Here is a 24910-nt window from a genome sequence, read left to right on the forward strand (position 1 = left end):
CAGACTATTTTGCCAGTAGTGCTGTGGAACATCCAGGCGCTCTTTTGCAAACTTCAGATGTGCAGCTGTTTTTTTTGTTTTTTTTTTGTTTTTTTTGTACCACAGTGGCTTCCTTTGTGGTGTCCTCCCATGAATTAAAACTCTGCAGCGGACCTTCAGGCGTGTTTGGACTGCACTGACTGGGATTTTTTCAGGACCGCCATTAACATTCTGGATGAGTTTACTGATGCTGTGACATCCTACAACAGTTTCTATGAGGACAGCTGTGTACCATCACGGACCAGGGTGAGTTATAACAATGACAAACCCTGGTTCACAGCTAAGCTCAGACACTTAAAGGAGACCTATTAAACTGCTTTTCCAGTCCTATATTGTAGTTCTGTGACTCCTGTATGGCAGCTTTGCATGATTCAAAGTTCAAAAAAATATTTGATTTTCTTATACTGACTCTTCATGTAGGGCTTCATTTCAGCCTCTGTGTGATACAAGCTGCAAATGCTCCGGTGTGTGTAAGGCCCCCCCTCTCAAAGCCCGCTGTCTTCTGATTGTCCAAAACCTGAAGCATGTTACCAGGCTGTTGTTGTTGCTGGGCAGAACAGGCAGACTTAGCCGTTGCTGGGCCGCTGCTGGGCCGTTGATATGCCCATATATGGAACACCAGCTCCTTCTGGCTCGGTATTACGTAGAACGGAGCTCTTGGTAGAAAAAGCAGTTAAAAACAGAGCGTTCAGAACAGGAGGAAATCTGAGGTTTTTGCTCACAGGGATTTCTTTTAAATACTTTAACCTAATTTTTTTAAGCTATGGCCATGTTTAACATGAACATCCAACATTGTAGATAAGTCATAATAGGTCTCCTTTAAGTTTGGAAAAGGAGAAGGCATTTAGTGAGTGGGGGCCAGGTGCAGGGCGTTAAAGTACAGGTTTAGCAAGGAGGAGCGAGATGCTAAACGACTATACTCACAGAAACTTCAACACCAGTTCTCTGCAAACGACGCGACTTCTGTCTGGAGGGGGTTCAGACAGATCACAATCGGACGATCAAAAACTACAAACCCAAAGCCCCCCACTCCATTAACGACTCTGCTAAACCAGTTCTGCTGCTGTCAGCTGTCCCTGGTGTTCAGACATTTTTAACACCTCACTGGGGACACGCCTCCACTATCTTCCCTGTCCTCAAAAAACCAAGGACCACAGGACTAAATGACCTACGCCAGGAACCTGTTTGTGGATTTCAGCTCTGCTTTCAACACCATCATCCCGGCCCTGCTGCTGGACAAGGCAGGCTGCAGCGTATCATTCGCTCTGCAGAGAAGGTCACTGGCTGCAATCTTCCATCTCTTCAGGACCTGTACACCTCCAGGACTCTGAGGTGAGCAGGAAAGATTGTGGCTTTGGCCCCTCCCATCCCGGTCACAAACTGTTTCAGTCACTCCCCTCTAGCAGGAGGCTACGGTCCATCAGGACCAAAACCTCTCATCAAAAAAACAGCGTCTACCCTTCTGTAGCTAGCCTCATTAACAAGGCCCGGGTCCCTCACTGACACTCCCCCCTTCCCTCTCAAATACTGCATATCTTTGCACATGTAAATATTCTTTCATTTCACATCATTGCACATACCCGGTATATTGCACATATTTGTTGTTTGTTAAGTGTTAATCGATATTCTTCTATATTTTAGATTTTGTCAATCTATCATATTTATATATTTCTACATTTATTCGATTGTATGTTTGTCTTTATCTATTTGTACCACCTTATCTCCAAAATAAATTCCTCATACGTGTAAAAACTACTTTCTTCTAAATCTTGTTTCTGATTCTGAAATTAGTCTTTTTTGAGAACAGAAGAGGAGAGGAATAGAAGGAAGGCAAGGCATTTGAAGCTGGAAGAGAAGAGGAGAGGGCTGGAGATGTGCAGGTGAAGAGAGGAGTACTTCTCTCAGGAGAGCAGGGGAGAAGACATGAGTCACTTGAAGAGGCAAGAGGAGTAAATGTAGAAAAAGAGGACAGGAAATATGTTTTGGAGAGTGGTTCCAAGAGGAGAAAAGTAGAGTCACTTTGAATAAGGTGTTGAATTGAGGGGTAAAAAAGGAGAGGGGACGGCCTGGAAGAGGAGAGAGGGAGAAGAGGAACACTTCTTAGATAAGAGGAGATGACTAGAGAAGATTTGGAAGAAGAGAAGGAAAGATGAGTATTTTCTGTCATAAGCAGCAGCAGAGCTTGCAGAAGCTATCTGCAAGCCACACATCGAGAGAAACCTGGCTCTGCTGTCTCTGAAGCATGGACGAGTCTCTCCCTCGGTCTCTCAGCCGCTGTGTGTACTGGCATCACCAGAACTGTGTGTAAGAGTTGGTACGTGCAGATTTTGCTTCATTGTGGTGTGTGAATTCTTGGTTGACAGTTGACAGGATATAAAGACAATCTTGGCTCAGTTTAACCTCGTCTCTGCCAAACATCCCCTCTGAAGTACACACTAAGCCAAACGCACACCTTCCAGATTTACAGCGAGAACACAGAGGATTTTCTTCACTTTGGATGTGTTCGTCACATAGCAGCCTGTTAGCTTAGATTCATCAAAGTGCCTTTAGGCAGGAAATGCTGTGTGCTGCTGTGGAACATGTAGAAAGATAAAAAGTAAAACAAAATTCAGCTCTTATTTATCCAACGAAAAAGTGGGACTAGTGTGTAGAGTTAGTGCCTGTGACATAACAGAAGTATTTGCAGAAAAAGATATTAGCATGCCAAACTTTATGAGCCAAGGCAGGGGGGGATGCTGAATCCATACCAAAAGCATGGTTAAAGGAATAGTTCCAGATTTTAGGAAATGTGTGTTAGATGAATGATACTCTTATGTCTACTGCCTGCTGCCAGATATCTTAGCTTAGCACAAAGACTGGAAACAGCTAGCATGGCTCTGTCCGAAGGGAACAAAATCCACCTACCAACTAGTCTTGCCCGGTATACCGATACTAGAAAGGTATCACAATACCCTGCCACAAAAATCAATACAATACAACGTTTAATTGGTATTGATACTTCACCAATGGTAGTGTTTTAATGAGAGCTGCTGCGAGCAGAGTGTGTGTGTGTGTGTGTGTGTGTGTGTGTGTAGCTGCATCCAGTGCCGCTCTGCTCCACCTCCCTGCAGTCAAAGTGGGTGTGGCTTATACCACAGCTCCAGGAGAGACATGGCTACAAGCACAAGCTCTTGTCATCAAAGCAGACGCACGGAGCAAACTATGGAATTATATAGTGTATGTAGCCGACAGTGACGGCAAGCTCCATGGACTCCACAAATACCGTCTGTAAAAGATGTTTCAAACCCACACAGACCAAGAGAGGCAACACGTCCAAAATAGAAAAGCATCTCACCGACAGACATGCCAACTTTGTTTAAAGAATTCAAAGAGCGGCATATTATAATATTACTTTACTTATTACTGGGTGATCAAAGTAACTACTTACGTTACTCGTTACGTTACTATACTACACCCCCCTCCCCCCCAAACAAAGCAGTCTCTCCCGACTTTTTAACTAATATCATATTCATAGCAGCAAGGAGTATGGTTTTACAAAACAGATTACGTTTGTTAACGCCACCAGCTGAAAAAAAAAAAATAAAGCAAGTAAATCTGACTTTTGAACTACTGTTTTTCTGCACATTTATTTATCAGAGCAATATTCAGTATTTTTACAAAACGTTACCTTGCTTTACGTCACTCTCTCCTGATGAGTTCAAGCATCACCGGCAGTAACGGCCGGAGTTTCTTTCTGTAAGTTTCACATTGCTGTGCTGCTTTAGCAGATGCTTCAATAAATTAAATGTAGAATTGGTCATGGTTGAAAGCTTTTTGCTGCTCGCACAAAGTTTACAACAGATGACAATGTTCTTTGCAACTTAGACTGACACAATAATAGCAGTAGCTACTTTTTTTAACTATTCAGTTCAGCTTTATTACTTACAGCTGTCGAAAGAACGCCTCTTTCCCTCGTTCTCCATTCTTCCTTTAGCTTTTTGGCTAGCAGCTGACTTGAACAACAGAAGGTCTGGTGCTGCTTACATAACGTGCAGTCGCCCATTCACGTCTAGGATGGCGCGTTCAGTAATGCAGTTACTTGGATTAGTAACTAATAATATTACTACTACTTACTACTGACTACGGGAAAGGTAGTAAGTCAAGTTAGTAACATGCATTAATGGGATGAGGTTGCATATAGAGGGAGAGAAGAGGAGGAGATAGGAGCTCAGTGCATCATGGGAAGTCCCCCGGCAGTCTAGGCCTATAGCAGCATAACTAAGGGATGGTTCAGGACTCACTTGAACCAGCCCTAACTATAAGCTTTATCAAAGAGGAAAGTCTTAAGCCTACTCTTAAATGTGGAGATGGTGTCTGCCTCCTGAACCCAAACTGGAAGAGGAGAGGAGCTTGATAGCTGAACGCTCTGGCTCCCATTCTACTTTTGGAGATTTTAATCGTCAGCATCGGCCAAACACGTAGACATAAGTTTTATGAATGTGTGATGTTATGGCGCGTAGTTATGAGGCAAAATGTCCTTTGGTTGAAAATCAATGGGCATATTTGGGTCAACTTTGCTGGCTGTAGTACGGGGAGCATGCTGAACAGTTCGGCTCTGGTTTCATGTCAATGTGACTTGTGGTTACAGAGGAACAATTTTTTCGGATTAAATAGCGCCACCTAGGGGCTAGTTGCATCAAATTTTGCACAGGCGCTCAGGGGGGCGTCCCACATTACTGCTCCAAATTTGATGTCGATTGGCCATTACAAACCTAAGATATGACCTCAGTTCTTGTTAGTAGTGTTTTTCGCAAACATTTGTTAGCCTATAATTGTGACAGTTTTAGTCGGATCAAAATTTCCTCTACAAACTTTCATCAGCATTCGCGGGTTCCCAGCCCACTCGGGCTTGGACCCCTAACTAGAACTGCAAGCAGTTGTAAGCGGGGTCCAAGCCTCCCGGTGCAAGCCGCCCCCCTGGCCCCGCGGAGGGCATGCGAGTTGGCCCGGGTGCCCCATCGGGGGGCCCGTGGAGAATAAATGAGCAGAGTTATAAATGAAAGGGGCTTGCGTTTATGGAGATGTGAAATTAATGTATGTCTATGGGAGTGTTATTTGATTTCCAATTAATAGCGCCACCTAGAGGCCGATTGACGCGAAATTTCACACAGCCCCTCGGGAAGGCATGACAGATAAGGTCCCCGAGTTTGGTGGAGATCGCCCATTGCAAACGTAAGATCTGACATCACATCCTGTTTTTAGCGTTTGCGCAAACATTTGTTAGTTATAATTCGGACGTTTTTTGGCGGATCAAAATTTGTACAAACTTTTATCGGCTCGGTCCAGAGATGGTCCGTGCCAAGTTTCATGGTGATCAGACTTGCTGCTTCGGAGGAGTTAATTGAAATAGGTTTTTCAGTTTTCGCAATTTTGTGAAAAAAAAAAGTTGGGCGGAAATGGGCGTGGCCTATACCATGAGATTCAGCTCGATCCCCCGAACGTGTATATATCTAATATAAGGTTTTTGATATCCGTCTTCGTATGCGGGAGTTACTGCAATTTGAAAGTGAAAAACTTCGGGCTTGGATCCCTAACTAGAACTGCAAGCAGTTGTAAGCGGGGTCCAAGCCTCCCGGTGCAAGCCGCCCCCCTGGCCCCGCAGAGGGCATGCGAGGCGGCCCGGGCGCCCCACCGTGGCTCGAGGGTTGTAAGCGGGGTCCAATAATTTGATAACAGTGCTGAAATAGATCTCAGTCATGACAGTTACTCACATAATCACTCCCTCTGGAGTTATTTTGCCTGTAAAATAATAGAGCAAGAAAATTTTTTGCAGCAATGCTTTATATCAAGTTGAATTGAGAGCTTTTAAGTTGAAAAATTCTGAATGACATTAAAAAGAGTCTGTAGCCTGCTTGACACACCTCTGAAAGAGCCGCCAGAAAACGTGATTCCCCTAAGTGTCCTCTGCCCAAGGTTATTATCGTTAACGAAAACTAGATGTGAAAAAACACTGTCGTTAACTGCAATTAAAATAAAAACAAGGCTTTACAAAAAAACTAACTAAAACTGTATTGTAGGTTTAACTAAAATGAAAGAATAAATGTCCTTATTTTTCGATTTATTTATTTCATAGGACCTAAATAAGCCTACATTTCGGGATCAGGACGGCGTCTGCTGTTACGCGGAGAGCCCCATGTAACGTTAGGGGTAGGCTAACTTAGCCGGGGAGACACAGGTAGGGATCGGCTGCGTAGTTTTTGGATTTGAACATGTTTTCTATCATCATTTAAACATACATGTGTACAAAATAATATGAATGCAACAACTGTACAAAGTTGTTTTTTGTTTGGGTTGCAGGTAGTGAGTCACTACCACTAGTGGTTTTCTTTTTTGTTCTGTTCTGATGGTCTGGCTTAGAGCTCATCCTGGTGTGTGGGATAAACTTTCCCCTTGCCCATTGATTGTGAGCTCCCCTTCCACTAGGCTAACGTGTCTGCTGGTCATTATATTTACTGCATGCCAGCTAGTGTGTGTTTTATGGGCTCATTGATATCTCAGCCAACCTGTGTCTTTGTCTCTTTCTAAATAGAGTCAGTAGGTTGATGGATACGGATCAAACACCAGAACACACACACTGTAGCACATGCTTTATTGTGAGCACGTAAAACAGTCACCATATAATTAATTTCTTGAAGTGGAAAAAATGTGATGTGCATTCGATCACACAACCTTGTAGGTGAGTCCTGCACTTTACACTAACTGAGCTAACTGAACGCCATAACATTTAGTTAAAATATTATGCCTTATATTCTCACCCACCATGTCATGAATAAAAAAAAATAGCTCAGATGCAAAACTTCCGACCCCTGCTGTATATCATTACTTCTTATTCGAGCGTATGTATTCACCGTAGTGATGAGCATCTACACTACCAGATTTCTACAACAAGAAAAAGAATGTAGTGATGAAACGCGTTCTGTAGCGCTGTTTGTCTGTTGTGGGCTACTGTAGAAACATTGCATCGCAACAAACACAACAAACGTAATGGTTCATTATGTAAGGTCTTTATACACCACTGAAAACATAGTTATAGATCTTATATTGCATTTCTGTCAATAGATCTTCAGAAATATTACACACTGAACCTTTAAGTGAAAGTAAAATTACAGATTATAAAATTGACTTTAAAGGTTCAGTGTGTAATATTTCTGAAGATCTATTGACAGAAATGCAATATAAGATCCATAACTATGTTTTCAGTGGTGTATAAAGACCTTAAATAATGAAGCATTATGTTTTTATTACCTTTAGAATGAGACATTTTTATCTACATAACCGCGGGCACCCTCTTCTATGGAGGTCGCCGTATTTTGTCGTCATGTTTCTGCAATAACCGACAACGAACAAACAGCACTAGAGAGTATTTTGTCATCACGACGTTCTTCTTCTCCTCGACATCTGTCACTCTATTAAATGGGTCTGAAGAAGAAGAAGAGGAAATAATAATAATAATAAACAGTTGAGTAGTATTCTGGTTTATTAGGTTTATTCTGGTGTTATTTAGCACGAGAGCCACCAGCCTGTGGATCTTTCTACCATGAAGCCAGACCGGTACAGATACAAACAGCTGACGGCAGAAATCACAGATGTGGATTTTCCCAGATGGAAGGCTATAATGTGGGACAGATGTTTTTAAAGCGGAGCTGAAGTTGTCTGTTTTCTGCTGGTCAGGTAATTAACTTAACCTTGTCAGACTTGCAAATGCAAATGAAAACTGTTGTTTTATAGCTTTAGCTTGAAGCTGGCCATAATCACCGACAGACGTGAGGTGTTTCCCCTGTCAGTGGTGTGAAATCAGTAGTTGCATTAATTTCATATCACCTACTTATTCTCCAGCCTGTGGGTTGGCTTTGCCGATTATGTTAGCAAGACAGTCAGCTGATCAGTAACGTTAACTGGCAATAAAACCGTAACGTTCGCTTAGAGCATGGAAGCATCAGCCAGCTAAACTTTTACTGACCTGGTAGAAAAATCATGTACGGTTAGTTGCATTGGTTTATTCTCCAGCGCTGGCTTTGGCTTGTGGTGTAAAATATGTTGTTGGATTAATTCATGTAGTGACTCTCTCTCCAGCGCTCTGATTTGGCTTTGTCAGTTACATTGGTGAGACAATCAGCTGATCAGTAATTGGCAATAAAACGGTAGCTTACAGCTGAAAGCTCAAATCAGACAGCTAAACTTTTTCTGCCCTGATAGAAAAAATATGTCGTTAGATTAGTTTTATGTAGTTAATTTCTCTCTCCAGAGCTCTGTTTTGGTTTTGTAAGGTTTGTGAGACAATCAGCTGATCACTAATTGGCAATAAAACTGCAGCTTCCAGCATGGACGCTCAGATCAGCCAGCTAAACTTTTACTGCGCTGGCAGAAAAAATATGTTGTTGGATTGTAATTTCATGTAGTTCTTCTCCAGCCTCTGTCATGGCTTTGCAACGTGGACAGAAATGTGCCTTTACCTTCCTGAAACAGATGATGAATGTTATTGCCAATGAAATGGTTGTAATAGTCACCTATTCTGCCTTCATATACGGCTTTTAATGTGATGGTAAACATGCTTTGTGTTTATTGGTTTTTCCTTCACATGTAAAAAAGGAACTGTGTTATCAGAGGCCTGTGGAGTAATCATGGATTGTTATAAGGACTTTCCTTCATGTATTTTTCCCCCTCATTATTGTTTTGCCACCGGATAGGTTTTAAAAGGAGAGTGGGAAGTGACATTTAGGGGGGAACTCTGGAGTGTAACAGGTGAAGCGGTCGGAGTTTAGTGGGCTCTGTGTAATGGTGGCCAGATGACCTCAAGAAAGAAACTCTTTTTGGTGGATTACATGTTGGGACTTTTCTGGACTACACATCATCCCATCGGCTAAACAGACTGTGACGAGGTTGCGTAAGCTAACTGTGGAATATTATTGACTGCGGTGTCTCACCACGCTTCTTTTTTAATTTTTTTTTTTTTCTTCTTCTTCTTCTTACCGCAGAGGACATCTAGTTCAATCCGGACAATTTAAGTATTTGAATTAAAATTTGATGTGCTAGGACATTGGGGTTTTGATGGGTAAATGTGTGTGGGAAATGGTGACAATGTTTGCAATGGTTGATGTGTCGGAGTGTGGCCATGCCTCCAGTGACAAATACCTGTGTGCTGCCCGACAGGGTCTAAACCTGATATATCTCTAAATACACGTTGTTAAACCCTTTACCCTCAAACTTTTTTCGTTAATGTAAAATGTTGTCAAGTGTATACAGGTGCAGTTTGATTGCTTATCTGGTTTATGTAGGGGTTGTTTAACGAAAGTAAGCAGGCCATTGGCTGTAATCACCTCAGCAGGTATCAGATCCGCTCATTACCTTATATTTTGTGTGATGTACTTTCCCCTTGCTGTTTTAGTGTAAGGCCAATTGTTACGCGGTAACAGCAGGGAAGCTCAGATCAGCAGCTAAACTTCACATTTTACTGCCCTGGTGGAAAACATGTATTTATTTGTACTGCTAATGGTGATATGTAACAAGACTGTGTGCCTATCAAGTGACCAATAATGAATACTTTCTGAATTTGCATTAAAAAAAGGTGTTTTTTGGATATTGATTTGCCACTGTGCACACAAATGTGTAATTTGTACTTTCACATGCTAAATGTCCATTAAAAACGTTGCACCATTTTGCCACAAGTTGAAATTATGGCTGTCAGTACTACTTTGTGCTCCTGTCAAATAAAAATAAACTACCGAAGGTATATTTCTGACTTTTTCCCTCACTTGTCTGTAAGATGAAATGTTAAGGACGCACAGTAGCCCACAATCTTAAAATTAACCAGTGCATGATAAAACAATATTTTTGCCTGCCGTGTCTCACCTGAAAATAAGATTGAAATAGTAATCCTGAATTATCCTTTAATTGTATTTGTTGAATTGTATTCCTATTGTATACTGGTGTATTCAATTGTGACAGTCAGAAAGGCCCTCCATGTTGAGCAATTGCAAATGTGAACATGTTGAAATGTTAACAAGCTTTTCCTAAATGATGGATTTTCCTTCGCTGACTTTCCCAGAGAGATCTCCCAGCGCCGCCTTGCCTCTACAATCCTGTTGTCCAGAGAGAGTAGTAAAAACAGATCATCAGAGAGCAGTCATGATGAGGCTGCTAATTAGCTACTCTTTCTGTTTGGCTCACCCTCACTCTGCCTCTCACAGGGAGGAGAGGAGTGTAACCACATTTAGGGCTGTTGTAAGATTAGAGGAGTCACCTGACGGACACAACTGATTACCATGCACACACATGGCTAACTAAATGAATGAATTCTGGAATAGACTGCAGTGGGATAGGTGAAATATCTGGCCAGATTAATACATTTTTCAGTGATAAATTGCGGAGTTTCTGTCTCTTAGCTCTACATTGGCCTGTTTTTTTGTAAACTGTACACCAGCACACACGTGGGCTGTGTCACCTGCAAATAGGGCTGAGTGATATAGCCAAAAATGTTATCACGATAAAAAAACTATTCTTTCCAGTCAGAACATGACAAACACTTTATGCCAAACAGTGGATGTTTTATGATTTATGTTCAGAATCAGAATTTGAAGGAGCTTTACACGTAGACAAACATACAGTTGACATAAATAAATGTAGAAATATGGAATGGAAGAACAACGTTGCAGATATATGTGCATTATTCTGGGTCTGTACTGTGCAGAAGTAACGCAACGGAAGAGAATATTGTGTACATATAAATATATAAACTGGCAACATAAAAATATACAACAACCAAGATCAACAATCAACAACAAATATGTGCAACATGCCAGGTCTGTGCACGACACGAGATGAAACAGTATTTACATGTGCAGAGACATTTGTATCATTTGCAAGGGGGGGGGTGTCAGTGGGGGACCCGGGCCTTGTTAATGAGGCTCGGTTTTGGTCCTGATGGACCGCAGCCTCCTGCCAGAGGGGAGAGTCTGAAACAGTTTGTGACCGGGATGACTTTCCTGCATGCCTCAGAGTCCTTGAGGCGTACAGGTCCAGAAGAGAAGGAAGATTGCAGCCAATCACCTTCTCTGCTGAGCGAATGATGCGCTGCAGCCTGCCCTTGTCCCTGGCAGTGGCAGCAGCGTACCAGATGGTGATGGAGGAATGATGGCGGTGTAGAAGTCATCCCCACCAAAGATGAGCCCAATGAGGGTGATGTCGTCCGCAAACTTCAGGAGCTTGACAGACAGGTGACTGGAGGTGCAGCTGTTGGTGTACAGGGAGAAGAGAAGGGGGGGAAAGAACGCAACCTTGAGGAGATCCGGAGCTGATGGTCCTGGAATCAGAGACATGTTTTCCCAGCTTCACGTGCTGCTTCCTGTCCGTCAGGAAGTCTGTGATCCATCTGCAGCTCAGCTGGGAGAGCTTGTCCTGCAGCAGGGCCGGGATGATGGTGTTAAAAGCAGAGCTGAAATCCACAAACAAGATCCTGGCATAGGTTCCTGGGGAGTCCAGGTGCTGGAGGATGAAGTGAAGGGCCATGCTTACTGCATCGTCTATAGACCTGTTGGCTCTGTAGGCGAACTGCAAGGGGTCCAGGAGTGGGTCTGTAATGGATTTTAGGTGGGACAACACAAGGCGTTCAAAGGACTTCATAACCACTGAGGTCAGGGTGACGGGTCTGTAGTCGTTTAGTCCTGTGGTCCTTGGTTTCTTGGGGACAGGGATGATGGAGGAGACTTTGAAGCAGACTGGCACATGGCATGTCTCCAGTGAGGTGTTAAAAATGTCTGTGAACACCGGAGACAGCTGATCAGCACAGTGCTTCAGGGTGGATGGGGAGACAGAGTCTGGCCCAGCTGCTTTGCAGGGTTTCTGCCTCCTGAAAAGACCGTTGACTTCCCTCTCTGTGATGGAAAGAAAAGGGGAGGGGGTGGAGCTGGCCAGCTCTGAGGAGGGGGGAAAGAAGTAGTGGACTGTGGCTGAAGCTGAGCGGAGGAGTCACGGGGGTCATGTTAGTTGTGCTGTTGTGAGCAAGCCGTGGTAGTTTTTGGTTAGTCAATTTTAACACTTTGGTCCAAAGCAGCAAGTCTTTTTGGACATGCCACATGCTACTTTTTCTCTACTGCCCCTTGGCACATTGCCATGAAATTAGCAGAGCATATTCATACTCCCAAAGGGAGAAATCCTTTTTATTTTAATAACCCATGACCTTTCCTCTAGCACTACCCTCAATTTTTCCAACACGTGGTTTTGTGTACCACCAGCATTTGTTGAAGCATTTCTTTAGCCTTTATGACATTCATCACTTTCACCATCTCATGGAACAGATTCACTTCTGTTTCTACAAATGTATCAATCCCAGTATGGGGTAAGGTCTTTTGAAGTGCAACTGCAGTTGGTAAGTCATTAACCTACAGAAACTGCACTTTGTAAAAGCAGCAAGCTACTCAGCAAAACTAGCAGCACATTTAAGCAATTTTACACCAAGAACCATCCACTGTTTAAAGAGAAAACTAAACTCTTTTTCTCGGCATGGCTTTTTGGCCTTACTGGTAGGACTGCGCAATATGACTAAAAGGTAGGGTAAGCTATTCTGGAGAAATCCACCACCAGGACTAATACTATGAACAAGGGCACAGCAAGTAATTTAACTAACCTTAGCTAGGTTTTAGGTTAGCAAACTGTTGCTGTTTGCTGGTGCAAAGTTAACATGAGAGAACGAGACGGCCCCAGAGCAGCATAGCAATTTCAGACAGCGATACAACTCTCCTGCTGCTATAGCTAACAACACAACAATAGCATGTCTTGGTGACCTAGAAAGTAAGCTGAATGTCCGTGGGCAATTCATTTAACATTACCAGACACACACATCATGGCTGGAACAGCTGGAGTAGTGTTGAGTGGCTCGTTTTTGCTTGCATTATCTGAGTCCTCCTGTTCAGTATTATTCAGTTATGGATACTCTTTACTCTCCTCCATGTTTGTTTATTGTTAATGCAAATTTCTTCCCTGAAACACCGGCATGTGTGGAAGAACGGACCGATGTGAAGTTAGTTTCAAGTTGGACATTAGTTTTACGTTAGATATTTGGTAGATGTCGAATATCCAACGTAAAACTACCGCGGTGCAAAGCGTCGTCCCCTCGTAAGTGTTGAATCTGCAACACAACGAAATAAACGATAGAACATAATTTTTTTAGATATTTTATCTATTGTCAAATTATGTATATATTGTCATATCGCGAAGCCCTACTTACAGGTGTTACAAATTGCAAACTTTGGGTCTTCTTCACTCATGGTGAAGAACGTCCATATGGCCGATATGTTTTAGCGTCTATGTGTGGCTATGACAACATGCGATTACGGTCTGTGCTGCTGTGCGCATGACGTGAACCATAGTGGGTTGTATCTTTTGTGTAAATTTGGACATGGACATGATTAATCACCAAAATGGCAGATTCCGGTCACCGGCCGATCTATCGATACATCTCCACTATTTCGGAACAGGGATAATGGTGGCTGTCTTGAAGCAGGTGGGAACCCTCAGTGACATATAATGTGATGTTATCAGGTCATGCAGCTTTACTCAGATTCATTCTCAGCAGAACTCTTCTCACATCTGCTGTGAGATGATGTACTGATGTCTCTTTTTCCTCCTTGATGCCAGCTTACAGTCTCGCTCTGACTGTGTTGCGTGCTTCCTTGACACCTAACCCAAAGGCCCTTAACTCTCATTCATTCAGGTTTTCTGTCTCCAGATTACCAAAACCAAAGCAACAAAACAGGCTTATATGTGTATGCAAGTTTCTGTTTATTAAAAACAGCCTTAAGTCATCATAGCCCCTGTGTTCTGCAGAATGTAAACTGTTACCGAAGCAGACAAGTCAACCAGTTCTTCTGCTAGCATTCCTTCCTGTGTCTGACTGTCACACAGAAATGCTTCAATTGGCCACTGCACAGAAATGTGCAAGTGTTTGTATTGTTCTGCCTCTTCCCCCCTCACTCTACCACAACACCAATTTCCAGGAAAAGAGGAAGAATGAAGCAAAGTAGCAAATGATGTTCTGGTGTCATGATCCCTTTCTCATTTAGTTTCAAGCAGGATTTATTGGGAAATAAAAGGTGGCCATTATCATGTTAGTGAGCCAGCCTGACTGAAAATGACTTTCCTATTATCTTGTTAGGAAATGGATTGCTCATCACAATAGTGTAGACGTGGGTTTAAGTTCAGATGTGAAGAAATGTGAATTGTGTAATAGAAATATAAATTCATAAGGCGTGTGGTCTGCTCTGATCTCTTCAACTATGATGCCTTCACTTCTGCCTGCTTAGTCATCATAATCAATTCCAGGATGAAAGGAGTATTCTCCCTGCAGGTTAAGTCACTACACAGCACTGCAACACCGATTCTATCTTAAATACAATAATAAATTGAACATTAAAGCTGCAAGCAGCGTTGGGCGGGCCCTCGCACTTGTAGCGCGTCCAGGTGTGAGCCGGCCGAGTTGCACATTCTGGAGCTCTGCCGGTGCGGCTGTGAATTTGCTACGCGGTTCCGACGCCGCATGAAGGTGCTATATGTCACTTCCTGTGTCCCCTATGTGGAGCTACATAGCACTTGCCGCTATGAATATAAATCGGTATTGGCGTGTAGATGTCTTCGGGATGGGACAGTTATCAAGCACGTAAAGTTTGGTTCAGATGTGAGCATGTACACTGAAGTTACAACAACTTCCTGTGTCATGGCGAAGACTTGATCTTTGACGCCACGCCACGGACACACCCATTGACGGAAACTTGCAAATAGCACAACTTTTCATCTTCAATGCCTTTAGAAGGCACAGCACAAATTTGAAGTCGGTCGGACTAAATCCCTAGGAGGAGTTCGTTAAAGTAAGAAGTGTCTAAATCATCCAATTTGACGTAAAATTCAAAATGGCCGACTTCCTGTTGGTTTTAGGGCATCGCTCCAAGAGGCTTTTTTGTGCGTCTGGACAAGATACACGTACCACAGAAAATTCATGCACGTAGGTGAAACATGCGGTGGGGGCTGCTTCGTTAAAAGTCACTTTCTGTTGCCAGCAGGTGGCGCTATGACTGTGGGTGAATGTCGGCATGTACATGTGTTCAGGGCGGGACTCTCATCCTAGATGTACAGTTTGGTGCAGATGTGAGCATGTACACTGAAGTTACAACAACTTCCTGTGTCATGGCGAAGAGTTGATCTTTGATGCCACGCCACGGACACACCCATTGACGAAAACTCGCAAATAGCACAACTTTTCATCTTCAATGCCTTTAGAAGGCAAAACAGAAATTTGAAGTCGGTCGGACTAAATCCCTAGGAGTTCGTTAAAGTAAGAAGTGTCTAAATCATCCAAAATTTGACGTAAAATTCAAAATGGCCGACTTCCTGTTGACTTTAGGCTATGGGTTCTTGAGGCTTTTTTGTGCGTCTTGATATGCTACATGTCCCCAGAAGATTTCGTACATGTAGGTTGAACGTGAACGAGGGGCTAATCTTTTCCAATTTTCTAGGTGGCGCTAGCGAGTCATTTTGCCACGCCCATGTGCGAAACTTGTAGAATACGAAATTTTTCACCGGTTCTGACATGTTTGCTAATTTTGGTGAGTTTTCGAGTATGTTTAGGCCATGTCATTTGAGCCTACTTTGCAGGAAAAAAAAATATAATCTTAGCAAATTCAATAGGGACCTCGCACGGTCGTGCTCGGGCCCTAATTAGTAATGATGATGGCACTGCGTATAGCTGCCGCAGTGTTAGGTGTGCTCTGTTTTGTTTTGTTTTTGTGTGTTAACTCACTGTTCAGCTGTGATTCCTGGAGCTCTTTCACCAGAGAAGAGCTCATGAACATCAGCGAAACAACACCTGCAGATTTGTTTCCCGCTTTTCTGTCATCAGACATTTTGGAGAAGGGCATGCTCGCTGCTGTTCGGGCCATGAAACACCATAGGAGAGAAAAAAGAGCTGGTTCGCTCTTTCGTCTCCGCCGGCGGGGACTCGAACACTGCTACCGGCAATATTTCTCTCACTGTGCAGCAAACTGAAGAGACTTCAGCTACTGGTGGGGAAAAAGAGAGACTTTTATTCATCTTCTGTTGTGTGCTTCACGGAGACATGGCTATGTGAACTGATACCGGAATCCACGCTGCAGCTGGCTGGATTCCAGCTGTACAGGTCTGTAGATGATGTAGTAAACGTGGCCCTTCATTACATCCTCCAGCACCTGGACTCCCCAGGAACCCTCACCAGGATCCTGTTTGTGAATTTCAGCTCTGCTTTCAACTCCATCATCCCGGCCCTGCTGCAGGACAAGCTCTCTCAGCTGGACGTGCCTGACTCCACCTGCAGATGGATCACAGACTTCCTGACGGACAGGAAGCAGCACGTGAAGCTGGGAAAACATGTCTCTGATTCCAGGACCATTAGCACTGGATCCCCTCAAGGCTGCGTTCTTTCCCCCCTTCTCTTCTCCCTGTACACCAACAGCTGCACCTCCAGTCACCTGTCTGTCAAGCTACTGAAGTTTGCAGACGACACCACCCTCATTGGGCTCATCTCAGGTGGGGGTGAGTCCGCCTACAGGTGGGAGATCGACCGTCTGGTGACCTGGTGCAGCCAGAACAGTCTGGAGCTCAACGCTCAGAAGACAGTGGAGATGGTCGTGGATTTTAGAAAGAGCCCAGCCCCACCCTCCCCCATCATCTTGTGTGACTCATCAATCACCACTGTGGACTCCTGCTTCCTGGGCACCATCATTTCCCAGGACCTCAAGTGGGAGTTGAACATCACCTCCCTCTCCAAGAAGGCCCAGCAGAGGATATTCTTCCTGCGGCAGCTGAAGAAGTTCAGCCTGCCAAAGACAATGATGGTGCACTACACCACCATCATTGAGTTCATCCTCACCTCCTCCATCACCATCTGATATGCTGCTGCCACTGCCAGGGACAAGGGCAGGCTGCAGCGTATCATCCGCACTGCAGAGAAGGTGATTGGCTGAAATCTTCCATCACTTCAGGACCTGTACGCCTCCAGGACTCTGAGGCGAGCAGGAAAGATTGCAGCTGACTCCTCCCACCCTGGACACAGACTGTTTCAGACTCTCCCCTCGCTGCGTTCCATAAGGATCAAAACCTCTTGCCACAAAATCAGCCTCTTCCTGTCTGCAGCTAGCCTCATTAACAAGGCCGGGGCCCCCCACTGACACCCCCCCCCTTTCAGATAATGCAAATGTCTCCGCACGTGTAAATATTATTTCATTTCATTTCATATCATGCACAAACCTGGCTTATTGCACATATTTGTTAATTGTTAATCGTTGTTATTCACAATATTCTCTTCCGTTGTTATTCACAATATTCTCTTCCGTTGCAATATGTATGTAAATATCTGCCACGTTGTTCTTCCTCTGCAAATAGTTGTATTGTTTTTCTCTATTCTTTATATAACTTACATTGTTTATTCCATATTTATATATTTCTACATTTGTTTATGTCAACTGTGTGTTTGTCTACATGTGTAGCACCTTATTACCAAAGCAAATTCCTCATATGTGTAAAAACTACTTGGCAATAAAGCTCCTTCTGATTCTGTCAATGTTTGACTAGAGAATGACTGTACAAACATGAGGCTAACCGTATTTCAATGACCTTTATTTCATATTAAACCCCAAATACTTCACATATAATGAGGACGTCAGTTAGTCCTGAATTATGTTGCCTTCTTATGAGTGACCTCCAGTGATCTAAAGGTTAATGTGCTAAGAGCTTGGTTTTGCTGCCGACAGGCTCAGATTGTGAAGTGTCTGACAACATTATGGAAAGGATCCCTAGTGTTATCCTTTTTTCTTTAACCAGAGACAGCTGTTATATCGCTCTCGTCAAAGCACGAGACGCCTTTGAAGAGAGCAATATAATGATATAACATCTCCTTTCCTTTCCACATGCCATATCTAGTGGAATCCAGCATTTCAATTCAGTTCAGTTTTATTTATATAGCACCAAATCACAACAACAGTTATCTCACAGCGCTTTTCATAAAAGAGCAGGTCTAGACCGTACTCTGTGATGTTATTTACAGAAGCCCAACAATTCCCACCAAGAGCAGCACTAGGCAACAGCGGCAAGGAAAAACTTCCTTTTAAGAGACAGAAACCTCGAGCAGAACCATGGCTCAGGGTGAGCGGCCATCTGCCTCCACCGGTTGGGGGTGAAGGGGAGAGAGAGAGGGAGAGAGGGCAAGAGAGGAACAGAGAGAAAGAGAGAGAGGGATGGAAGGAGAGAGAGAGGGGAGGGAGGCAGCCTACACAATATACACACAGAGGTACAGACAGTAAAGGTGATGTTGCTATAGACTAAATGAATAATGGTACAGATATTTACAATAGTGTTAATGATAATAATCGTAATGATTATAATAACAATAGGACTAGTAACAATAATTGTAGCAGAGGGTGTCGAGCAGGAACACGGGGGCAGCAGGTGACTCGCAACCACAGATCCAGACTCCACAGCCTCAGAGCCAGAAACACCTGCAGGAAATGATAGGAGGAGAGAGGAGAGGGACGAGAAAGCACAAGACTACGGGAAAGTCGAGTTAGTAACATGCATTAATGGGATGAGGTTGCGTAGAGAGGGAGAGAAAGTAGAGGAGAGAGGACCTCAGTGCATCATGGGAAATCCCCCGGCAGTCTAGGCCTATAGCAGCATAACTAAGGGATGGTTCAGGACTCACTTGAGCCAGCCCTAACTATAAACTTTATCAAAGAGGAAAGTCTTAAGCCTACTCTTAAATGTGGAGATGGTGTCTGCCTCCTGAACCCAAACTGGAACCTGGTTCCACAGGAGAGGAGCTTGATAGCTGAACGCTCTGGCTCCTAGTCTACTTTTGGAGACTCTAGGAACCACAAGTAACCCTGCATTCTGGGAGCGCAGTGCTCTGGTGGGGTAGTAAGGTACTATGAGCTCTTTAAGATAAGATGGTCCCTGACCGTTAAGAGCTTTGTAGGTAAGATGAATCATTTTAAATTCTATTCCAGTCTAGAAGTAACAAATGCATGAACTAGTTTTTCTGCATCATTTTTAGACAGGATGTTCCTAATTTTCGCAATATTACGTAGGTGAAAAAAGGTGGTCCTTGAAATTTGTTTAATGTGAGAGTTAAACAACATGTCCTGATTAAAGATAACTCCAAGATTCCTCACAGTGGTGCTGGAGTCCAGAGCGATGCCATCAAGGGAATCTATATCTTTAGATAATTCGTCACGGAGGTGCTTGGGCCCCAGAACAATAACTTCAGTTTTATCTGAGTTTAACAGGCTTGATCGATAGATATAACTGAGTATCATCTGCATAACAATGAAAGTTTATGGAATATTTCCTGATAATATTGCCTAAAGGAAGCATATATAAAGTGAACAGGATTGGTCCGAGGACAGATCCTTGTGGAACTCCATGACTAACTTTGGCGTGCATGGAGGACTCATTGTTAACATGTACAAACTGAAATTGATCTGATAAATAGGACTTAAACCAGCTTAGAGCGGTTCCTTTAATGCCAATGAAATGACCCAGTCTCTGTAATAGGATCTGATGGTCAATGGTATCAAATGCAGCACTAAAATCTAATAAAACCAGTACAGAGACAAGTCCTTTGTCTGATGCAATTAGGAGGTCATTAGTAATTTTCACCAGTGCTGTCTCTGTGCTATGATGAGCTCTAAATCCTGACTGAAAATCCTCAAATAAACTATTGCTCTGTAGAAAGTCACACAGCTGTTTAGCTACTGCTTTCTCTAGGATCTTAGAGAGAAATGGAGGGTTAGATATAGGTCTATAGTTGGCTAAAACATCTGGATCAAGGTTGGGCTTTTTCAGAAGATTTCAGGTTTAATTACAGCTACTTTAAAGTACTGTGGTACATAGCCTGTTGATAGAGATAGATTGATCATATCTAGTATAGAAGTGCTGACTAAGGGTAAAACTTCTTTAAGCAGCCTAGTCGGGATGGGGTCTAAGAGGCAGGTTGATGGTTTACATGAAGAAATTATTGAAGTTAGTCGGTAAAGATTGAGGGAAGCAAAGCAGTCTAAACATATATCTGGTTTTACAGCCGTTTCTAAGGTTCCTGAGTTAAGAGATAATTCGGTGCCAGTTGAGGGCAGGTCTTGGTGAATTTTGTCTCTAATAGCTAGAATTTTATCATTAAAGAAGCTCAAGAAGTCGTAACTACTGAGAGCTATGGGAATACTTGGCTCAATAGAGCTGTGACTCTCTGTCAGCCTGGCTACAGTGCTGAAAAGAAACCTGGGGTTGTTCCTATTTTCCTCTATTAATGACGAGTAGTACGCTGCTCTGGCATTACGGAGGGCCTTCCTGTAAGTTTTAAGACTATCTTGCCAAATTTGATGCCATCTTTCCATACCTGATGTATATGATACTCTTTCTGACACAGTTTGGGCAGTATTGAGGTTTGATACCCAGCCTTTAACAGCTGTAATTACAGAAGCTGCAGCTTAAGGCACTTTAGGATGGGCTTTAACGCTTAACCCTGGTGGTCGCCTCAATGTTTGCTTTGCAGTGGTGATTCACTTACTACAAGTTAAAGCCCTTTTGTCTTTATTTTGTCAGGGCCCAGTAGATGTTAGCTTTTGTTGGTAAGAAGAAGTAATAGTCTTTGATTTGTGCAACACTGACAATATGCAGTGGAAACACCCTGATCAAAGTCTGTTTGGCCCAGACAGCATTCCATCCAAACAGTGGAAATACAGCCCCTCTCCACGGCTTCAAGAACAAGATTGTTGGTCTCCCATTAAGCTCAGCACTCACTGGCTGCTCTGACAGATGGATGTTTGCTAGGTGTTGATTTGTATTTCACTGACTGACTGGATTGACTGAATTTGGAGTTTTAATTAATTAAAAGGCTTCTCCATTCTCCCTTTTTATCAATCATCCCCCTGTATCTGTGCCTCACTTTTTCCATGCATGCAGTCTTTTTCCCTTACCCCACCGCTCTGTGTGTATACTGCATGCAGTTACTCACAGCCTTACATGGAGAGAGAGAGCCAGACCCAGGCAGACAGGTAGACAGAAGCAAGATGCGACCTCTGGCAGCTGCAGCAGGCTGTTGTTGTAGCGGGCAGCTCACAAGTGGGAATATGTCTTAACTGCAACACAAAGAGGATTAATGTTTAGTGAGCCTTCCCTGGATCAATAAAGATCAAATATATAAAACCAGAGGGGAAGAGCATCAAGACAGAGGAACTTGAACGTATGATTGAGTTGAGCATTGCTGTTAGCATCTGTCAAAGCAGCTTCATCAACCAGCCTGAATCAACCAATACGCCTTGAACATTGGCTGGCAGATCTGTGGTAGTAGCAATCTGGGTCTGTGAGAATGGAGTCACAGGGAATGAAATGAGAACCTCACCATCTGAAGCAAAAAAAAAGAGCTCCTGCCTTCTGTGCTGTGTAAAAAGAGTGAGGACTGAAGGGAGTTTTTGACTGCCCACTTTTGGCATTTAGGGTCTAAATTCATTTACATAAAAAAAAAAAAAAATTATTTAGTCTAGTCTCATAAAATATACTAAAATATCAATTTGGAACTCTGATTACTAATTGTGAATATAATTATAACCAAAATTACCATCCATAGCTAGTTAAAGGATTTAGAGTTCTGAGTCTATGGGTTAAAATGAGGTGTGGTCAGGCACAAAAGCCTGGCATGAAATCAGTAGTGCACTATGTCTCTGCTATTTAAAGGGTGCATTTTTCCGGATTGTGAGTTGTGCCTACATAGGCGGGTTCACAACACGTCAACACTCTGCTTGTTACACACATAGGGACACGCAGCAGCGCTCAGCCTCCTCAATTAAATATTTGTGCATTTGCTCATATGCAATCCAATGGAGTTGTTGATGGGACAGAGGATGGGAGACGGTGTAGACTGAGGGTCCACCAGTCAAGGACCACATATCCTCAGCAAAGACGAGTGCTGCTGTAAATTTGGCTTTTCCTGCCAGGCTGTAACAGACATCTGTAATATCTGATGATTTGAAGACTATGCACCCCCATTGATGTCAAAGTCGCTGCTGTGCTGCGTTTCTTTGTAAGTGGTTCTTTCCACCATCCCCTGACTTCTATTGGTGGTACATCAAAACTCACTGTACATTCAGCCACACTTACATCACTCGCATTGGTTTAATTTGCTGCTAAACTAACAAAAGTGGAGTTGGATACGCCCTGACTGCACTTGTGCCATGCATATGAGATTGTTTCCATAGGGCCCCCTGTCTTTTCACTATTTCTCACTGTGGGTAGAAAATAGCATTTATCAGTATGTAGTCGTTGTAGTGTTTTAGAATGAAAGCCTTCCATTCAAAAGCTTTCAACAGCCGCAGGTATGAGTGCCTGCAGGATTTGACCTGTTGTACTTTAAACAGCCCGTTTCCCTTTTCTGGTCGACAACTGATGTTTTACTGCTGTCTAATTAGTGATCATTAAATAGCAGAGAAGCTACACAGGCCCGGAGTGTGTGCTGATAGAAGCACTTCTATTGATCTGGGCTTGGACAGGCATCTGTGTGTGTGTGTGTGTGTGTGTGTGTGTTGGATGGTTTTATAAAGAGAATGCGGTAACACTTTCTATGAAGGTCAGTTATAATGACTTATGCATATATTTATAACACGATATAATGCGTCCATAACACATTATAACAATTGTTATAATCACTTACAAACATGCATTAGGTGTTATAGCAAAGTTCATAACGTATTATGACCTTTTGATTTAATGTTTTATAACTAATAGTAATACCAGTTTATATCAATGTGCGGCAAGAATCTCCGACCATGTTCCATAACACATTAACCACCGACTCTGCCTTGTTATAAATACACTTTAGTCACAATTTAGAATTGGTGATATAAAATGGAATAATAGCTTATAGTAAGGTTTAAAGTTATATAGCATGTCTTTGTTTGCTTCAAGTAAAGTGATAAAATATCTATCCCTGTATAATATATTACAGGTGGACAAAATACCATATGAACTAATTATAAGACCTTATAATATGTAATTGTTTGCTTTAAGTAAAGTGACACACATTTGGGGCAGGAAAACAACTTTTATTTTCTTTTTTCTAAAAGGACAGTGTAATTAGGTACTAATTCAATTGATTAGATAGACAGTGTTCAGCTGGTGCATTAATTAATTTCAGCTCCATCCGTCGCCATCTTGGCAGTGCCTTACCAAACTCCCAGATAATCCACTGAATGGTCCGTGGAGCTGGTCCGCTGGAGCCTCTATATATTGTGTGAAGGGGGCTACAATTTTCATTTCACTGTGCAGTCCTGTGTTGTAGAATAATAAATAAATGTACCTTGAACCTTGTAGCGCAATGCATGCTTGGCTATAACGAGCTGTGACTTAGAGCAGTTATTAAACTGTTGACCAGCTGGGGCGTCCTGACAGCCGAATGTATATGGCACATTTCACACAGCCACAACTTCCTTTGTTGCATGTCATACACCTTATTTCCTGTCTGCCCATATACTACCTGGTGAAATGGTGCAAGGTAGGGGTGTGCATCTTTACTAGTCTCACGATTTAATTCGATTACGATAATCAGGTCAACAATTCAATTCGATATCTCAATGCAGGTGAGAATGTCTAGGCACCTCATACGATTATGAGGCTACGATGCAATTGTAATACAAACAGGATCTAGATGTATTAGTAACAATCCTAACAAGTAGGTAGTTATGAAATGCAGATATTTAATGTTACTTCATATAAATGTAGCTAACATTGCAGAGCATTATTACTGACCTCTGCTGCAGCTATTTTTATTTCTAATGCTGCTGTTACTAGTATAGAGTCAGATACGTGATGAACTACACACTTTACAATGCTCCAGCCATACCACATTCACTCCACTCTAATATCTGTTCCTTTTTTAGTTACATGTTTGTGCCTTGTCTTGATTATTGTGATCTTGTATTGAGCACCATTGGCCTTGAGAAACGGCATTTTGTTCATTTGTTTACTGAATATGTGGATGAGTGACAACAAATGAACTTGAAGTAGCAGCTAAAAAACATCCTGCTCAGCTTCCAGACTGCAGCCTGAAGAGGAGATGTTCACTTTTCCAGTAGTTGGAAAACGACAGACCAACAGACATTAATTAATGGACACACTGTGACCTGCACTGTACATTTACTGCCTGACTGTAGCGCTCATATTTTCTTCTGCTTGGCTGCTTTCACTGTCACATTAATGTTAATGTTAGCTGTCCTTTGATGAATGAGGAGAGGACGCTAGCTAAGCGCTCCCATGCTGCACATTGTGCAGGTGAAAATCATTAACGTTAGTTGCGCATTGATTTTACTGATCATGTGAAAGTTTGGTAGCAGCATTCAACAACATTCATTCAATCAACAGCTACCTGTCTGTGCCGAACAGGGAGAACCACACATCTCTGTTGTGTTCACAACATAGACGGTCCGGAGCTGCACTTCGCCTTTTTCATTCCGTTATCAAGTTAACCTCTAGATAATCGATTGACATTTGTGTATAGATTCATAATCGTCCAAGTCCGCATCTGCGTCTAAAAATCTATTATTTTCTACTACCCAGGCAGGTTGGTGCATGCCCTGTTTCTTACTGTTCCGATAACCTGAGTATCTAAGTTTGCTTGCTTGTTTCTGTGTGATAAAGGAACAGTTATCGTCTTGACTCTGCATTTAGGATCCTCTTTGCCTTGCTTTCTATGTCTTTTTCTTTTCCTCTCTCTCTTCCACTAACCTCCACCCCTTACACACAACTTAAGTGCATCCATACACGTATACAC

General features: G+C 42.8%; 1 protein-coding gene across 5 annotated transcripts in view; it reads left to right on the top strand.

Annotated features, from left to right (window-relative positions):
- LOC123984887 (pleckstrin homology domain-containing family A member 5-like) overlaps window positions 1-24910 on the top strand; it is a 165132-nt gene that overhangs the window by 89830 nt on the left and 50392 nt on the right. The window contains exon 4 of one of the 5 annotated variants that reach the window (XM_046072115.1): window positions 6152-6311. The exons of the other annotated variants lie outside the window; for them this stretch is intronic. Coding sequence (XP_045928071.1) covers window positions 6152-6158 — 7 coding nt within the window. The 3' untranslated portion in view covers window positions 6159-6311. Of the gene's footprint in view, window positions 1-6151; window positions 6312-24910 lie in introns of those variants that run through there. 5 annotated transcript variants of the gene reach the window in all.

The sequence above is a fragment of the Micropterus dolomieu genome, linkage group LG16 (assembly GCF_021292245.1).
Source record: "Micropterus dolomieu isolate WLL.071019.BEF.003 ecotype Adirondacks linkage group LG16, ASM2129224v1, whole genome shotgun sequence".
Lineage (NCBI taxonomy): Eukaryota > Metazoa > Chordata > Actinopteri > Centrarchiformes > Centrarchidae > Micropterus > Micropterus dolomieu.